A 13,380-nucleotide genomic window follows, 5' to 3' on the forward strand; every position below is an offset into this window, starting at 1 on the left:
CACTATTATAAGTGAATGTTTGTGTAAGTTTAATATAAAAAGAAAGTTATTTGTTTATTAAACAAGCACGGAGGAAAATTAGTTTTTTGTGTATAAGCATATAAAATATAAAAAACTTATACAAAAAGTATTAATAAACATTATGAATATAACTCTTGAATACAATTAAAACCATTACATAGGTCTTCCACGTCCACGTCCAGGTTGTTGTTCTTCACCACCACCAGACTTGGGATTTTTAATTGTTTGATCAACTGACAGTATAAGACAAGCAGCTTCAATAGCAGCTGCTAAAGCATTCTTCTTAATAATCACAGGTTCCCAAACACAATTTTCAAAATTATCGACTACATGTTCCCGATTAATATCAACACCAAATGCTTCACCACCTTGAGCATGTTTTTGACGTAATTTGTTCAATATATTTGTTGCATCAAAACCAGCGTTATCGCACAATTGCCTAGGGATGATTTCCAAGGATTTAGCAATCGCAGCTACAATCAGTTGTTCTTTACCAGCTATTGATCTAGAATAATCACGTAGTACTTTACTTAATTCCATTTCAATAGCACCACCACCTGGAAAAAAATGGGTAAATTATTATAAATTTGTATTAATAAAATATTAAAAAAATAATCAACTAAATATATTTGAATATATTTACCAGCTACAATGGAGTCATTTTTAACAGTTCTTCGAACAATCATAATAGCATCATGTAATGAACGTTCAGTTTCATCTAGTAAATGTTCACCACCACCACGCAAAATTATGGTACAAGCTTTAGCATTAGGACATCCGGAAAACACGTTGAATCTATCCCCTCCAATTTGTTTTTCTTCAAATGATTCACATTTACCGAGTACAGAATCATTTAAATCATATGTTGTAGCCACAATAACACCACCACATGCTTTCATTGTTCGCTTTAAATCTTCATCAACAACACGGCCAGCACAGAACATGTCTCTAAATTAAAAAAATGTTAAGACTTGTTAGGTACTATTTATACAGAAGTTATTATACTTTACATACCTGTCAGCAAAATATTGAGTGGCAACATCACCAATCGGTAGTTTAGACAGGACAACTTGAGCTCCACTTTTGTAAATGTGTTCAAGTTTCTCATACAAAATATTCCATTCAGTATCAACTACTTTTTGGAACTCCTGTAATCATGTACATAAATAATAAAATAAATAGAATAATATAGAAAATAAAATATATTTTAAAACAAAAATAGATTAAGAAATAAAAGATGAGTAGCTAATGCAAACAGATACTATTACAGTTCACTAAAACTATTCAAATTATTAAGATAATGGAAGGTAATTTTATACACAAATTACTTAAGACCCGTGTTGACATATGAGTGCCTCGTGAGCTATTCTAAATTAAGTATAACAGAAAGAAAAGTATTTAGAAAAATATTTGGCCCCGTTTACAATATGGAAACAGGAACGTACAAAATAAAATAGAATAATGACTAACAAAATTTGTATAGATCATATAGCAGAGGTAAGAGGATAAAATGGGCTGGAAATATTTAGAGTTTAGATGGAAAAATTATAAAACGAGTTATGGAAGGAAGAATTATGAGGAAAAGACCTATAGGAAGACTCTATACTCGATTCAGATGAAAGGTCATAGTAAAAAAATATTTAATAATGATCTATGAAAATATACAAATAGAGGATGCGAATGACAGGGATTGATGTAATGGAATAGTGGTGGCAGCAGAGGGGACTACATGGTCCAATAAGCTGTCAAGAACAAGAAATATTTTAAATAATATAATAATAGTAGACACTGTAAAAAAAATTAGACAAAATACTTTGTAGTTTATAAACTACAATAACTCTAATCACATAATTATTAATACCTCTAATTTTTGTACTCACTATTTGTATTTGACTAACCTAACTTTGTTGTAAATATAAAAATATGTTGATTTAAAAAAAAAAAAATAGAATTGACTATTAATAAAATTTGTTGTTGAGAAAAATTTTTAATTTAATTTAACTTTCTAAAAAAAAAAAAATGACAACAATTCAATTTTCTTCATAGAGGTATTGGTTTATAAATTGAAAAAATTGCATCTAGTAATATTTGTAGAATAAGATATTATTTTCTAACTCACAAATTATGTAATTTGTTCAAACTTACTACAATGTAATTAAAAAAAAATTAAAATATAGTTTTATTTTTATTAATAGCTTTTAGTATAAAACTATGATAGCTCAATGATTACAAATATTTTATATTATTAATCCAGCATTCAAAATAAAAAAGATTACAATTTTTATAGCAGTTTCAGATTAAGTATTAAATATGGAGTGGAGGAAATATAGTTATTATTATAATTTTTTTTAGTAAAACATAATAATATTCAATAATTATACCTCAACTGTGTTAACTCTGACTTCAGCATTTGAACGTTCAGCCTTCAATTCAAGCTCAATATTAAGCAATGCAATTTTAGGAGATTTATAATGTTTAGGCTGCATTTCAAATCCAGCATATGAAAATGTTTTTTTAAATGATACACCAGTAATAAGTTGTGAATCCTGTTAACATAATAAAAATTAAATAATTTGAAAACCAAAAAATATATTAAAATATATAATTTTTATAATATAATATTTAAAATATTTAACAATTAACACATCTAAAAGTTAAAATAATTTTCAAATTAATAATAACTATATTAAACAAGAGTTAAACCTTCAGTTGGTTCAATTGATAAAAAAATTATTTAAATAGTAACTAGTAATAAAAAAATTACTAAATATTGCTAATCAAACATCAAGTGGCTAATATTTTAAAGGATTTATTTAATAATTTATATATTAAAATATATATATCTAGTAGGATAATATAAAATCTATGATTAAAAGTTATAATTACATGGAACAAAATAGTAATGTGGGATTTACGTAGAATTTACATTTTTAAGAAAAAATATTCTAAATTTTATATGAAGTCCAAATTATTTTCAAATTCAACATTTTAATGATTTTGTAATAATTAACAATTAGGGCTATAAAAATAAAACATCAAATTTGTAAAAATAAATAATTTTAAATGTTAAATTAATGTATATATATGTATGTATGTATGTATGTGTGTGTGTATATACCTGCAATCCACCACCTTGAACTTTTTTAATACCAATCATATTTAATGGCAATAATTCATCTAATAATAATACTGCATCAACAGCAATTTTAGAAAAAAATTCTTTTTCTTGATGAATAAGCTTTGAATTAAGTGCAGTAGCTGCACACTTTTGAAGAAAAGTTCGATATTCTTCATCATTATTAAATTTCATCTAAAAAAAAATTAATAAGGTTAATACAAATTTTATCAGACATAATAAATTCATATTTCATTATTTATGTTCATAATTAGTATATTACTTTAAAAGCAATTTGATCAATTCTGTCTTGTGCAATTTTTAAAGCTTTACGTAATGCTTTAATAATAATTCTGGGATGAACTCCTTCTTCAACATAAGGTTTAACCTGTTTCAAGAATTCTCCTGCTAGTAAAACTACACTAGTGGTACCATCACCAACTTCAGCATCTTGTGACTTAGCAATATCAACAAGAGTTTTTGCTGCTGGATGAATAATGTCAGATATTTTCATGATTGTTGCACCATCATTTGAAATAGTTGCAGTACCGCGACTATCAACTATTAACTTATCCATTCCACGTGGGCCTAAAGTTGTTCGAACAGCTTCAACAACTGCTTGACAAGCAGTGATGTTAGATAACAGTTGAGATTTGCCTTGACTATCTTCAGTTCCTTCTTTAAGCAATAAAATTGGAGGACGCTATAAAAACAAAATAATTATATTATATATTTTTATGGTATTACCAAATACATGATTGACTGTCTTATTATAAGATATCTAAAAATTGTGTTGTACCATGATCATCAATAAATATTAAGTATTCATGACTTAGAAACAGAGTTATAAATATAAAATAACTTTTTAATCAATATTTTTTACATGTAACACTAAGAGCAAGTACAGTAAAACTGATCAAGTAGAAAATGTTAGTTTAGTTAATACTTGAACTCTTATATAACTCTGTATTTATTCTGTTCATTATAAAAAGAGTATAATATTTTTGGTAATCATTTTTTTAAAATCAAAAATATGTCCATGCATGACAATATACCCTTAGTCTAACATAATAATAGCCAAATTTTTATATAAAACCAGTTTAATTACCTGATATTGGCTTTAGTAAGTGTAAATCACTCAAAATAATAGTTAAAATATTTTATTATTATGTAATGTATTGAAAGAGGTAAATATTAAAGATAGCCATATCCGTCCTGTATTACTGTACCATGCACTAAATTTAAAGGAGTATTAATATTGTTACAACAATATTTAATTTATTGTAGATTATGCATTTTTATTTGTTTTATAGGGAAGTATACTAACAATTCAATTGTTTGATTAAATGCTATTATTTGAAATGCAAATTCATATTCATATACAATATTTTTTGTTTTGATGTATACACAAATTAATCAGATTTTCTGAGATGTGAACAGACTATATACAGCTGTCCATGTGAGAAGCATAAATTTTCAAAATTTAATCCATACATTTGTATGGTCGTAATAACTCAAAAATGTTCTCAGGCATGCGTCCAATCATTTCCCAGTTACATCGCAATCAGATAAACGATTTAAGAAGACATAAAAGACATACAATTATTTTTGTATATATAGAAGATATAGTATGTGATAAGGGTAAAATTTTTAAAATTAAACACATTATTTTTAACACTATATAGTGAATAATTGAATATTCTACATTTACCAAGAAAAATGCAAAGCTTATTATTGATTTAACAGTATAAGTTAAGGGTTATTTTACATTCTATTGAAATTTAAAATGTTATTTTTGCATTTTCAATATATTATCCAAACATTTTATGTTTCAATATTATGCAAGCCAATAAATCTGTTACATTTCAAGGAAACTATAACAATTCAATAAATTATAAATTATAAATTCAAATTCATTTAAGATCCAAAAGTACCTTAAATAATAATGTTACATCTGTACAATCAAATCAAATCTAAAGTAATTTTAGAATATTTATTCTGGATTATTTAAAAGTTATTTTAAAGTAGAAACTATTTAAGTTTTTACACTTGAATAATTCATGAAATATATGAAAAATAAAATCATGTGAAACACAAAGAAAGAAGTATCTATTTCACAAATTAATTATATGAGTATTGTGAGATGCATAAATTAATATTGAAAAAAAAAAGGAATTTATTTTACAGGAATGACTATATTGTAATATATTTTTTCAACGGGAATATTTTAATGAGGGATTAGCGTAAAAGTATCGACTGCTTATAAAGAGATCCCTTGTTTTGTACTCATGTGGTGAGAAGAACTTAATAAGACGGCCGATAAAAGACAACACTGTGTATAATGTGCGCAATGTTAATTATGAAATATTATATGTATTATAAACAAATAAACGTAAGGCTTTCACGAACACTTACCATCTTAAAGGCTTGTCAAAAACTTTTAACGTTTACAAAAGTTAATTATTAACAATTAGAAGTTGAAAAGGATATTTGATTCTATAGTATATTTCTCTGGTTGAATAATTTTATTTACAGTTTTTCACTAACCTACAATAGTAGCACGAGCAGCACGGAGATTGTATATCGGGCATATTATTTACCGTATACATTTAAACCACAGAACAATATGATTGCCCTGTTATCATATCATAATATTTATCAAAATTAAAACGTGATAATTATGCTAGACAGATAAATTTTATGTTTTATTTTTTTATTTTACCATTTCATCGAAAATAATACTTCAAAACTGAATGTTCACGGTCACTCATCGCTCACATTCTTTCAGCTTGCACTGTCTTTATCAAATTATCAATTAATATTGAATACTATTTAATAAAAAACAAATTATTCGTTACTAATTCATTTGAAATATTTAATTTTCACACTTATTAATTTATACTTCCATCGAATATTTTTTTAATATTGACAGTCAATAAATAATTTCACATAAGTGGGGGAGTATTATTGCTATATTCATTTTAAATCCTGATTGCATTTTAAGTCTTATAGCATGGTGAACCTATGGCGTGCAAATAAATTGAAATGATTTAGTTTCTATTAGTTAGTATTTAGTTATACTATTTATTACATTTTAGTTACAAGAAATTCAAAGAAACAAAGTATATACACTATAAAAATAATTATATTCCTTATACTTTTAATTCTATTGTCAACTTATGTTTAAACGTATTAATTGTAAATTGTAAATTTAAATGATAATGTAAAAATACTTGGTGTATTGATACAATTAAATGAGTAAATAAAAAAATATTTGCTACTTAAAATATGCTTCTCAATCAATACTATCGCAGATAGTTACAAGTTAACATTTTAAATTTTCAGTTTTTTTTTCAATAAAATTATAAATGATCTAACAATTTATTAGTATTTATTAGTCTGATAAAAGAATATATTTCAAAAAAATGTATTTGTCATTTTTTCAAGGACATTTTCATGATAAAATGCCTTTTTTAAGATAATTATTATACATCAATTTTAATATTATAGTGACACTTGCCTTAAACAGATCTTAAATTTGCAGGACATTTGTCTTAAACGGAATATTTATTCAGTTTTATGATTTTGTTGCAGATGGTTATTACAGTCCATATATTACAATAATGAAGAATAAAAAATTTAAAAAAGTTTTTATTTTATAAGGATACTAAATTTTTTTTTTTTTGACAATGTTCTAAATTATTCTATAAAACAATAACATGAAAATGTGAAACTAATTACAGAAATTGACAAATAATCAATGTTTAACTGTTTACTTCATTTTTTTTTTTTTTTTTTATTAAATAAAAATACTAAATTAAATGAAGAAAAATTATTTATAAGAATTTATACTTGTAACAATGATTGTTGTAAGTATTAATTCTTACATAGTATAATTTTATAACATATAATTTATTTCTTCAATATGAAAAAAAAAACAAATTAATTTAAAAAATGCAATATTCAATAAACAAACATTTTTAAATCATGTCTTCACATTGTATAGTGTACACTAATTACAGTCTAATTGAAAATAATAATATACATATATTTTTTATTTTGACAGCAGATAGTCTTGGGGATAGTCAATAATTTTTGGATATTTTTCTATTTCTTCATTACTATAAGAATCCAGTGTTTTGGGTATAGGTCGTAATGGCTGTATTTGGTTTGTAATATTTTCCATAATCTCTTCTGGTACATTAGAATCTGGGTAAATATGTAAACGTTCCATAACTACTCTTCTAAATAAGTTACCTTTCATGTAATGATAAACAGCTTTTCTGAATATCTAAAAAAATAAGAATGAAAAATATTAATAATAGTAAAGAAATTCACTAATAATAAAATAATTTCTTAAGCCTGAAATAATTTGTAAATCATAGCAGTATAATTTGATATTATTTATTTATAATATACATTATAAATCAGGGTATAGGTAAAGATGGTTTAAACATTTACATCTTATCGGGGCAGATTAATTTCAAACCTAACCTACCCAAAAAAAATTGTTCTGGCTTCACTCAATTTATATTGTAACTCTGCTTAAATATTTAAATTTTACTATGTAACTATGTAACTACTGAGCACTGAGTTACTGACCCCCCCCCCCAACCACCCAACTCAAAATGTTTCTACCAGGGTTTCTACAAGCTGTTTCTGTATAAAGCAATTAATTTTGAATAAAAAAGTAACTATAATAATTAAAAGGAAGTAGTCTTAAAATGTATAGATTAATAAATAATTTACAGTAAAAAGTATTTTTCTTTTCCAAAAAAACTTATCATTCCAATCAATGTACACATCAATAAATAATTTAGAAATTATTAATTTTAAAGACCAATATTAATAGAAATGGATTCATAAAATAAATAGGTAAGACATTATTTTACAACAAACAAAAATTAAAAAGTCTATTTAAGTTATAAAGGTAATACTAAGTATCATGACTATGCATTTGTATAATAAATATTAGAAATCTGACTCAAGAGAAATTAATTACATAATCTAATGGTTTAAAAGAAATTTTTTTAAATTATTGGTTTTTCTTTTTTCGCTAAAAATTCATATATTATGTTTTCCTAACTTTTATTGAATATTTTAAACCATTTAAGGGCATTTTAAGCGTATTAATATTTTTTAATCTTTCAACTTTAATATAGAATAAAAAAAAACATTAGGTTGGTACTTTTTTATTATTTTTTTTTACTAAAATATGTAAATAAATAAATAGTATAATAAATTTGATTAAAATAATTTGAAAAAAATATGTAATTGAATTATTTTTATATTTTTAATTCCCATTTAATAACTTGGTATTTAATAAGTTTTAACTTCTTTTTTACCGAAGTCTTAAAATATTAATATTAATAACAAAATATTTTTAATTATGTACCATAGTTGGATCTTTTTCATGTAACTCCCAAGCTGGAGTCCATGATGCTCCACCTGAATATCCAGTGTGGTGAAAATAAACACGACGACGCCATTCTTCACCAGGAAATGCAATTTGCTTACTGTTCATAATTACAACATGATCACCACAATCGACTGAAATAAAATAAAATAAATAAGTCGCTATAACAAATGATTGATTTCAAATTGTATTTGATTTATAAATAAATATAAATTATGTGTTTAGTAATATATATAATGTAAATCACTATTATATGTAAATCTTAATTTTTTTTCAAAATTGATAATTGATATACTGAATACATAGATACAAATTAAATTATAGTGTAATATTTGTCAAATTATCTAATTATATTTTTAAGATACGTTTTGTAAAGCATAATTCTAAAATATTTATGAATAATAGTTTGTTGGGAAAATATAATTAATATTTGAAGTTAGGATTATGATTTATTAATGGTAATATTAAACGTACTATCTTAATAACTATGCTAATTATAAACAAATGTTAATGTTCATCAAATTTAAGTAGTTAAAATATTTTCAAATATCAGTAGATTTATTGATATTTTATCACATTTTATGGTAGAACATGAAAAGTTGGTAGATTGCTTATTTAGAATCATAGCAAGTAAATTTTCTATCATGTATTAGAGTCAACATTTTTAAAATTAATTGATTGTATAAAAAACTAATATTAAAAGCAAGCAGAAAAGAAATGCATTAAGTAATTAAATTATTTAAAATAAATTTATATAATTTCCATTAGTTGTTATAATATGAGTAAGATGAATTCAATGAACTATATATAATTAACTTTTATGATATTAATCACAATAAAACCAACTAATCAATAAATAAGTAAATTTGTAAAATTTAATAAAAAAATTACATTGTAAAATGATGGAAAATAAAAACAAAAATCTACATAAATTGTAGAAATACTTATTTTCTTAAATCAATAATAATAATAGAAATATTAATTTATGTTAAGATTTTAAAAATATCATATAACTAGACAATAGTTTCAAAAAATTTAATTTTCATAATTCCTAAATGTTAATACCACACTTTTTGTATGTAATACAAAATAAAGCAAATTTAATTTTAATTTGGTACATAACATAAAATATCATTACATAGAAGGGCGTAATGTTTCAATATTTGATATAATAATAATAAAGTAAATATGTTTATTTTCCGAGCAATGTTCATTCATAAACATATCATATGATGTATTTGAATTAAAAATACTAACCAAATGGATGATAAATCGGTTTGTGCAGTCCTTTTAAATACTTTTCAATCAATGGAGAACACTGTAAAGGATTTTGCCAAGTCGCGTCGAACAGATGCCAACAACGCGCAAATGTGTTCCATTGCTATAAAAATATAAAATAGTTTAAAAACCATGAACTTTATAAAACAGTTATTTAATAACATTTCAACATGTGATTCTACAAGGAACAAAAAGCATAATGTGGTTTCGGATACTGTACAAAAGTAATGCTCACCTTTACCCTTCCAAACTGTGACATTTTAATTCTTTTACGATACCTATGGATCCTAAGCCACTGACTCACAAATTGGTATAAAAATAAAAATTACCAATACAGAGTAAATTGACTTTGCTAATAAATGTTCATAATTTAATGTTTGATGATTGTTGACATTTCTAAAATTATCTATGAACATAACTCCCACCACCATTAATATTTGATAAGAAGATAATCGCAGTTGTGCATATTTAGTTGCCTTTGCACGATTTTTACGGGCCTTTTTAAGATCTTTAGGAAGACCCCGAACAAGGTGGAAGGATGTAGTAGGAAAATATCTAAATACGATCCGTGAAAAAATAAAAAATAAAAGATGCAAATGATAAGAGCCGATGGAATGAGATAATGGTCGCAGCGATGGAACTTCATGGTCCGTTAAGTTGTTAAGAAGAATTAATAAGTATCTGGGCTTATTGTTCAAAGAGTATTACGTCATCCTGCCACCATAATATTTTGACGTAATGCAATTGTATCCAGAGCAATGACACTTTACATTCGGGCACTTCCATATCTCTTACAATCGCGATTTTGATAATTTAATATTGATTATGAATAAAAGAATATAATTTCAGCAAATTATTTAGAGCTTTAACTAGACCATTAAATCAAGTTTTTCTCCCACTTTCTATCACTTTTTTACCATTCCCCAACTTCAAACTATATATGTAATCTTCAAACTCAATGGTAAATTTTCTATAGATATTATACTTTTTTCATATAGTGACATATTGAATGCTCTGAATATTTTAACAATTTAAAATGTATAATTATAAAAAAAAACTCAAACATGAACAGAGGGTAGGTGTATTTATAATATTTTTTGTTTTTTATAATTTAATTTATACAGCGATGTTTTAAATAGTCTTTCAAATCTTTATTCATTTTTCCAAATAATGAAATGTTCAAAATTAAACTCATCATCTCATTATCTTTTCTTAACTTTGAAACACGGATAATGTATTTGTGAATGTGTATGTTTTCTACCTTAAAGTTTGTGAGTTCACCATATGAATTCAATCTATCATTCCCATGCCAAACGGGCATATTTAAATACCGTTATCTGCAAGTGACAGACCCAGCCTAGTGCTAGGCACCAACACCATGATACAAATAACTTGTTATTTTCAAATTAATTGGATCAAAAGTATAATGGCTAATCAAAAATCACTTTTTATAGGATACTATGTTAGAGCTATTAACTAGAGCAGCTGCAATATGATACATATTTAAATCATACTCACATATTTTAATATTTTAATTTTAAGAGGAAAATAAGTCAACCCATCAAGTGTTAATTTGACATTTAAAATTGGTAATTATATTTTAAATAAAAAATATATTTTTTAGCCAAGATTATTTATAATTAAATTAATTTTAACTTCTTTCTAAAAGTTTTTAAAAGTGGAAATCTAAAGGAAATAATATAAATTACATTTGTACATTGGTTTTTATGATATTTTAATTTCCCAGTGAGTTTCTTTTTAAGTATTGTAAAAACTGACATAAATACTCAGTTCATTTGATTCCATTTAAGTTTTATAATTAGTCAGATAACTTAAATATTTAAACTGACAACATAGAATTTGTTTTACTAAATACAGATTTCGCATGTTGTATGTTTGTAGAACGGAAACAAAAAAAGGTAGGTGTGCATTCTTTATTAAATAATTTCATCAGTTTCATTCTGAAGATATAATATTGTTCTTCTAAGTTACTTTTAAAATATTCATACAACAAAGTAATCAAAACCATTTAAAACTCATGTTCATATTTGTTAACGGGAAACAACAATGTATTTTATTTATAAGTTATATACCATTATATACAAACAAGTTAGCAGTATAAATTTGTAATATTTTTCATCTAACAATTTTTAAATATAATATTGCAAATTAAAAAAAAAAACAACAGTAATATTGTTCATAAGAGATTTGGTTTTAGAGAAACTACTAAACATTAGAAAATTTGAGGTTTAAATATTTGATAATGAGACTAAGTAAGTCATAACAAAACAAAACTAAAAACAATATTTATTTTTCTAAACAGTGAGTGTTCTCTTTATTATCATTATTTTTTTATTATTCAATAATAATAACTAATAGAAATAAATTTTAAATACATATCTTATACACTTGGTTACATTAAAAAAAAAAAAAAAAAAACTATAATACAATCAAATTATAACAGTGAACCTTAATGCAGAGATCACAGCCAAAGAACAAATTATTTTTCTTCTTTTCTTTCTTACTTGTATGTATACTTTAATATTACAGGGAGGGGATTCATATACAATGAGAGTTTAGTGAGTCTAAAAACTTAAAATAATATTCACACAAAAAATCAAAAAAAAAAAAAAATCTTAAAATACTCCTAATATTTAGGTTGTATATATATATATAAATAATATACATATATACATGTATATATAAATATATATGTCATATATACACATATAAGTACATATGTATGTGTATATGTATATATTTATATATGTATACACATATAAATATATATCAATATTGACTGTTGTTAGAAATTAGTTGAGCAAAACACATTTAACAGTAGAATACTTTATGTACACTAGTGTTTGGGATTAATATTTCGATTTCTTATATGAATTATATATATATATATGTATGTATACATAGACATATATTTATAATATATATGTTTTTATTTATTATTATTATTATTTTTTTATTTTTATTTTTACAAGCATTTTACATATTATTAAATATTTAATATGTTAAAAACCAAAACTTATATGAAACAATTTCCTATATAAGTACATAAAACATTTTACCAAATAATACTGTCAAATTTAAAATTACTTGTTTAATCACAATAAACATGTATTAATTTCATTCCACTTAATTTAACATTTGGCTGTATAAATTATATCAACAACATGCCTATATTTAAGTAAATTTTAAAGTCTACAGCTTATTTACTATAAATAAATAAATAAATAAATAATAATAATAATAATAATGATAAAAAAATCGAGATAAAAAAAAGTTAGAATTTTTGAAAAATAAATAACAAAAATTTTTAAATAAAAAACAATTTTTTTTTATTCCTATATTTTGTACAGTGAATTTTATTTTTTACATTTCCTTAAATTATATATGAAAACTCCTTAAATTATGGTAACCAATTTGAAATCATTAGCATTATATTCCAATAACAAATTGTTAATGCGTAAAAAAATTAATAATAATTAATAATAATAATAATAATAATAATAATAATAATAATAATAATAATAATAAT

The 13,380-nt window shown here is 23.7% G+C and overlaps 2 protein-coding genes across 2 annotated transcripts; both read right to left on the reverse strand.

Annotated features, from left to right (window-relative positions):
• Positions 1-91: 91 nt before the first annotated feature.
• On the reverse strand, positions 92-5,679 carry LOC112684551 (T-complex protein 1 subunit eta). The gene is made up of 7 exons (XM_025556126.1): positions 5,552-5,679; positions 3,420-3,839; positions 3,140-3,331; positions 2,403-2,567; positions 1,036-1,169; positions 665-969; positions 92-578 (listed from the first exon to the last, which is right to left on the reverse strand). Exons 1-7 carry the CDS (start codon positions 5,552-5,554, stop codon positions 175-177), a joined length of 1,623 nt encoding a protein of 540 aa, XP_025411911.1. The 5' UTR covers positions 5,555-5,679; the 3' UTR covers positions 92-174.
• Positions 5,680-7,078: 1,399 nt separating this feature from the next.
• LOC112684441 (39S ribosomal protein L13, mitochondrial) lies at positions 7,079-10,373 on the reverse strand. Its single transcript, XM_025555979.1, has 4 exons — positions 10,066-10,373; positions 9,810-9,933; positions 8,532-8,686; positions 7,079-7,427 (listed from the first exon to the last, which is right to left on the reverse strand). Exons 1-4 carry the CDS (start codon positions 10,087-10,089, stop codon positions 7,191-7,193), a joined length of 540 nt encoding a protein of 179 aa, XP_025411764.1. The 5' UTR covers positions 10,090-10,373; the 3' UTR covers positions 7,079-7,190.
• Between the last annotated feature and the right edge of the window lie 3,007 nt (positions 10,374-13,380).

The sequence above is a fragment of the Sipha flava genome, unplaced genomic scaffold (assembly GCF_003268045.1).
Source record: "Sipha flava isolate LNK unplaced genomic scaffold, YSA_version1 105_pilon_pilon, whole genome shotgun sequence".
NCBI lineage: Eukaryota > Metazoa > Arthropoda > Insecta > Hemiptera > Aphididae > Sipha > Sipha flava.